Source organism: Pelecanus crispus, chromosome 1 (assembly GCF_030463565.1).
Source record: "Pelecanus crispus isolate bPelCri1 chromosome 1, bPelCri1.pri, whole genome shotgun sequence".
NCBI classification, from domain to species: domain Eukaryota; kingdom Metazoa; phylum Chordata; class Aves; order Pelecaniformes; family Pelecanidae; genus Pelecanus; species Pelecanus crispus.
This window is the reverse complement of record NC_134643.1, coordinates 65,018,582-65,025,235: the sequence shown is the minus strand read 5'-3', so window position 1 is coordinate 65,025,235 and position 6,654 is coordinate 65,018,582. Positions and strand designations below refer to the sequence as shown.

At 45.6% G+C, this 6,654-nt stretch overlaps 1 protein-coding gene across 1 annotated transcript; it reads left to right on the top strand.

The window, feature by feature from the left end:
- The first annotated feature begins 482 nt into the window (after positions 1-482).
- TMEM213 (transmembrane protein 213) lies at positions 483-4,693 on the top strand. The gene is made up of 3 exons (XM_075727910.1): positions 483-564; positions 2,810-2,878; positions 4,524-4,693. The coding sequence occupies exons 1-3, from the start codon at positions 483-485 to the stop codon at positions 4,691-4,693; spliced, it is 321 nt and encodes a 106-aa protein (XP_075584025.1).
- Positions 4,694-6,654: the final 1,961 nt, after the last annotated feature.

Here is a 6,654-nt window from a genome sequence, read left to right as displayed (position 1 = left end):
TGGGGTGGGGGTGTCAGGCCAATAAATACGCAAAATCAAAGCCAAACAGGGAGACAAATTCTCTACCCTGATCCTCTGCTCCTTTCCAACTCTATTAGATGATCTTTGTGGGACCAAAAAGAGACTCAGAAGACAGAAGCTGCCCAGGACTCCGTGGGGAAGGGCTGGTTCCGGAGGCCTTTCCTCCCTCCAGCTGCAGCAGATCCTGGGGAGAAACCTTCAGGTTTGACCTTCAGGGGCCCTCCACCTGCCTCGGCACTGGTATCCACCTCCTGCTGGACCTGTTTTGGTCAGAGCCCTTCTCTTTCCTCACCCTGTTGTAGCAGGAAAGTTCAAGGTGTCCTGGCAGCAGGGAGCTCCTTTGCTCCACCCTCTGTCCTGCACACTGGCTCTCTGAGCTTATTGAGGATTTGCTGAACCAGAGCTGCCGGCAACAGTGACCTGATCTGCACGGACGCTCGGGTGGGAGCTGGACCCCCGGCATGAAGCACTTCTCTGGCGAGCCCTGGGCAGCCTTCACTGTGCTCTTCTTTGCCACTGTGCTCCGGTATTCCAGCTCAGCAGGTATTTCTCTTCTCTTATGCTCCATTTTCTATACCCTGCCTTTTCCCCCCACTCCTCTCAATGTCTAAGTATATTGCCCACTGACAGTAATTTGTTCTTTAAAAACAAGGTGGTCTCCTTTGTCTCATCTAAAAAGTGTAAAGAGTTGGAATTGATTAATGCTAATGAGAATTACTTGACATAATTGATCACAGCATCTTTCTGAAGAGATGTGCTTTTGCCAGCTATTTGCAGACCCACTGTAAATGGGACAGAGCTGCAGTCACTGAATGGCAAGGACATAGGGGACCACAGTTACTTGTCCTTTGTGTGGTTGCTGAGGCAAGGGACCATTTGAAATACCACCCGAGAGGCTCACTGTAGTCCGGTTTAGCTCTTATTAGGTGCTTTTTGCAGGAAATTTGCCTTTGGTGCCCCCTTAATTGGAGAAGTTGCCTAAAAACAAAATGTAAATGAGACCTGTGAGCTGTTCCTTTCCCATCAGGCTACTGCCTGCATTTGTGTATCAGCACCAATTGAGACCTGCCAGATGTTTAAAGATGGGTTAGCTTTGACAGCCTGTCCTTTGGGCCACAAAGTCTATAAACATGAACCAATACTTGGCATTCTGCAGCACTTTCTTCCACAGGTCATGCACGGTTTTTAATGATTCTTCCCAGTGCTCCCATGAGGTACTTATTAACCCAGAAAACAAATTATGGGCTAGGCCAAGGTCATTCAGCAAGTCCTAGCAGTGTCAGAAAGAGGAATGGGAAGTACTCAGACCCTTCCCTGGAGCACGCTGCCCGGGGATCCGCTCCCAGCATAGCAGCAGCATAAGGAAAGCTCTGGTCTTGCTGACGGTCAGTCAGCTCAAAATGCAATGCTGGACAACAGCAGGTGACCCCAAGGGGGACATCTCCTGCAGGACAACCTCAGTCTATTTGCTGTTACTTGGAAAATACCAAACAAAGCAAAGGTTTGGTCAAAGGTCTTGTTCTGGTTTGTTTTCCTCAGCTGAAACTAAAACTGAGCCATTTATTGTGAAGTCTTCAGTGAAATCAAGCTGGAACCGATTTTCTATCACACTCCAAATTATCATCTCAGAGTGGTGGTTTGACTGGAAATAGCTCTTTTATAGCCTCTGCTTTGTCTATGGACCTCCTCCATCTGCATGCAGCAGGATTCCTTTCTCCTCTAGTCTCTTCCAGGCTGTGTTTTTCACGTATGTCTGCAGGGGACCGTATCAGCGTGGGGTACTTCACCGGGCTGAACTCAAACTGTACTGCCTATAGTGGCACAGGAGGAGATATTTCTTTGACTCCTTTCTTTCTGCAGCTGTTGTTAACGCACAGGGACCATAGCAGCCCGTGCTTTTTCCACACAGATGTCCTGCAGCTGTCCTTGCATCTGATCCTGCACTGCTGCAAGGTGCACACTGAAACTGAGGGGCAAGGCGGGTATTAGGAGGTCTAAGGAGCCTTTGGCATATGACACCATATACAGATTTGGAGGGCTGGAGACTAGCCACAGCACTGTGCCAGAGTGCAAGTGTGCTCCAATTCTAGGTAGGAAGCAGGATAAAGAGTCAAAAGCTTCTTCATTGAAGCCCTGGCCTCTTCCTCCCTTACTTATTTCTGTAGGTTGTATTTTCCAATCTGAGCTGGTTAATGAGCTCTTACCAGCCTGAACTGGAGCCCAGCCAGAACCATTTCAGACACAGCTGTGCCTGAACTCCAGCAAAGCCAACGCTTTCCACTGAGGTTATAGTGGATCTGCTGAAGCTCTGCACTGATGGGCTCAGCTCTCAGCTCTGCTAGACTTCTTCATACCCCAGAGTTACCGGGATTTTTCTAAGGTCAAAAGGAGGTAGATGTGCAGCTCGCTGGCCATGGATCACCCCGTGCCACTGAATGCTTTCTCTCATTTCAGTCCTTGCTTGTTCTGCCCCTGTATCTTGGGAAAGGATGGTGGCTAATTTGAGCTCTGAGTAAATGGCTCACACCAGGGTCATACTCACATAGAGGCACAGTGATTCAACTGCTCTTTATGGCTGGTGCTACAGCAGGTCTTTAAGCCTGTGTTGACAGTGGTGGGGCACAAAAGCTTACCCTGATGAGCAGTGTTTAGGAGCAGAAACTTTCTCCAAGTTGTTTCCATCCTACAGACCTCTGCACAGCCAACGGCTTTCAGATTTTCATGCTTGATGCCCAGTATTGCTTTTCTAATCCAACTTGCCTTTTCTCCTGTGCTTTCCTCCTGGCAGCAGCTGAAGACGTCTCCAATGTTTCAACAAGCTCCATGCTCACAACTGAGTACGAAGCACCATGTCTTAGTAAGTCTTCATAAATCACTGCTACCATGATAAAGCCAGGTGATGAGACTACACAGGTGACTGAGAGGCTGTCCTGGAAAAGGAGTTATCTGTTGTCAAGGCTTCTATTGCGGGTGAAACTCTAGGATGCATTTCTAAGAATTGGCCATTGGCATGCCCAGTATATCTTGGGTACATTCAGATGGACTTATAGCTTTGAACAGACTAATTCACAGCTAATTCAATTTGTATGTCCTGAAGATCCCAGCCAGACTGACTGTCTGGAGGCACAATATGGACTCCCAGGAGCACCTCTTTCCCCCACCCCGCCAGGTCTTCCCCAAACAGCCGGTCCCAGGCAACCTCAGATTCCACCAGTCCTCCCAGAATCACCCTCCATCCCAAATGTCAAACATCCTCACAATCCTGCGCTTCCCCAAATATGGTACGTGTACCAGTAGTAGAGGTATGCTACTTCAAAGCATGACATGGGTATAGAGGGCAGGCATCCCTCCCCCTTCTCTAAGCACATACAAACCATATGTCTCTCTTCTTGTGGGAAGAGCTGCTCTCTACTGCGCAGGACAACCATACTGTGTGTCCTGAAGGCCAATGCACAGGAACATGGTCCTGCCTAACACATGTGAACGAGAGCAACTGAGCAGCACCTGCACTTGCCTTTTCTCTGGAATGGTGCAAGAGGTTGGCTGCCCTGCACCAAGCTCAGGAGGCATTCCCTTTTCACAGCTGGCAAGCTTCGTGCACGTCAACATGCAATGCATGCAGCTGCAAGGTAGTTTTGACTGCCTCAGCTCTCCTGGGTGCTGGGGTTTCATGCTCAGCTTCTCTTCCAGCCCAAGGGGGAGAGATACCGTGGTCCTCCAGGCTTCTTTTGATATTTTCATGTTACCACCCAGGATGCAGACACAGAACTGGGTATCTTCACTGTGCCCTTTCTGATGGAAAAAGTATGGCAGATGCCTTTAAATAACAGCATAAATGAAACAACTAATGACATATTCCTTAACTGACTTCAGGAAATTGGACTGATTTAAACAAAAAAAAATGCACAAGGTGCAAGAAAAAAAAAAACACATGGAATTGTTAAAAATTATTTCATTTTTAAACACGTAAAACAGGGATCCCCCAATGGTGGTGTATTTTGCAGTTGTTACATGCAAGTCACAGTTAACAGCCCAGCAGAAAGCAGCCACTGCTTCTATTGCCAACAGAGGTATTGGGTAACTAAACCATTGGAGATCCTGCTGAAGGTGTCTCTGCTAGAGATCCTCTTACTTTCTCACACAAAGGTTTCCCTACCCCGGGTTTATTTTTCATTTTAACTAACTACTTCTATCATACTCCATTCCTAAAACTGACTGAGGAGATACTAAGTAGGCGTTTTAAAAGATTTCCATAATGGATGACACAGTGGTAAGAGGAGCAGCTCAGGTGTTTGGCCAGACAGGGATGACAGAGCCTTGAAGACATACAGATGAAACTGAATATTGCCCCAGGTTAAGAGCCAGGCTTAGGGCAAAGGTGTCAAGGCAGACTGACAGGCCACAGGGCGGACAGCGAAGTCACTGTCTTATCTGCCTTCTAGCAAAGGAGACCCGTTACGTATTTGGCCTCCCATCAGCTCCTTTCATTTCTTCTCCACCAGATGTGAACTTCTGCACACAAGCGGCGACATGCTGCCCAACGGGCATGGACGATTACGGATGGATTGCAGCGGCTGTCGGCTGGAGCCTCTGGTTTCTGACTCTCATCCTGCTCTGCGTGGACAAGGTCATGAAACTCCGGCCTGACGAACCCAAATATTTGGTGGCCTGAAGCAGCAGCACCGGGGAGCAGTGAGGTGCAGACAGACTGACAAAGCATTTCAATCATTTCCTAAGAAACAAAAAAGAAAGGGAAGGTACCTTCAGCCAAAAAAGGCCAGATCTAAGCTGGACACCTGCTGGGGCTTCATCCTCCCTGGCAGGTCAGAGCTGCCAGTCAAGGTGTGGAGCAGGCAAGTCCCTGCAAGCCACCACATATGTCCCACAGTGCACAGAAAACCTTTCCCCTTGAGCCCTTTCATGCTTGCTGTGAGTGCACCAGCAGCAACGAGGCGCTGAAGGACCAGTTACCAGTTTATAGCACACACTGCTTTAAGACAACCCAGTACATTACCTTTGACTTTGAAACAGAAAGTGGACAAATAAAGCTGTTTTCTGGAGGATCAATGTTACCAGATCCGTTTCTAAGCTATGGGCCACGTGACATCAGTAAGTGGATGTAACTCATTGATTATACTGAATCCTTTTCATTCACTAACCTGTGGTATTTTAAAGTCTGTTAACTGATACCAGTGAAAACTCTGTTACAGGAACTTAAGGATTGTTTGGGCTGGCTTGAAATTAAACCTACTTTTTCCAGTGCAGTTTATATGTGAGCTATTTTTGTAGGAATTGAACGTTGGTTGAATTTATTCAGCTTGCACCTGCCCGAGTAACTAAGCCAAACTGAACTGTGGCAAGCAGGCTTAAACCAGCACATCCAATTCATGCACAGAACTGTTCCCATTTATGCAAGATGATAATAAACACTCTTATTGATGGAAAGATTCTCACTGACTGGTTTATATTGATAAAGCTTATATTGGCAAGGAATTACCCAACCCACACTGTTAGAAACATGATTCTAACATGAAATATTAACGCAGGACGGTTTGCCTCACTGCAGTCCAACTGTCTGGTTTAGGGCAGTTGCACCGGTTTGATTTCTATTATTAAAATGAGAAATCAGAGTTAAACCCATCTAGACATACACGGGATTAGCAAACCTGCTAGAGACCAATTGAAATGAAACAGAAAAAGTTACTCTTGAACCAAAGAAAGCTCTACTGAAGATTTGTATCTATTAAATATCATTAAAGCCTCCCTTCAACTTATCAATGCATAACTTTTCCAGTTAGAAAAGATACAAATCAGTTTAAGACTCTTCAAATTGATTCTGGCACAACTAGACGCTTCAATCAGGACAACGCTGTGCCATTTAAGAATGATGGGCAGTCGTCCCTTATCAACTACCCACCATCAACAGGAATGGGTGCGAGTTAGACACTGAGGAAACTACATCCTTCCCTATCATTAGTATCACTTAACACAAAAAGTCTTCTGGAGTGAAATGCTGAGCAGAGATGCTAATGTCAAGAAAGTAAGTTTTGAAAGGGAAGGGCTTAATTCTTTTCTTTTTTACTGTGTGTGGTTTGTTTGGTTGTTTGCGAGTTTTTTTGGTGGTTTTGGTTTTGGTTTATTTTTTTTTTTTTACATGTGCCATACTACTAGTAGTAAACAATCATAAAATATTGCTCAATTAAGAAAAAAATCTCAATATTTCAACATACAACAATTAAACCAAAATATTTTTCATAAGACAAATCTCCATGTTGGACTGGCCAATTACTTCTCTCCACAAAAAAAAAAACCCAAAAACCAAACTTATACATGTACAAACTTACAAAAACAAAGGACTCTACGTCTTATTGTTGGTGTTCACTGAAAGAACAGTGGGTTGACAGTTAATAACCACTGCAGTCACTGACGGACAACAAATCTCCTAGCTACATACATCATTTTTTTTCCTGATTTATTAGTGGAATATGTGCATTGGCCTGAAAGCAATGTGATAGACACTGAAAAAATCTCCACATATTGCCTTAGTGTCTACTTTCTGCAGACCTCTTCTTACAGTTCTCCAGTCTTACGGAGATGGTTCTCCTGGTTGGGAACACAGGAGTGCCTGCTGGA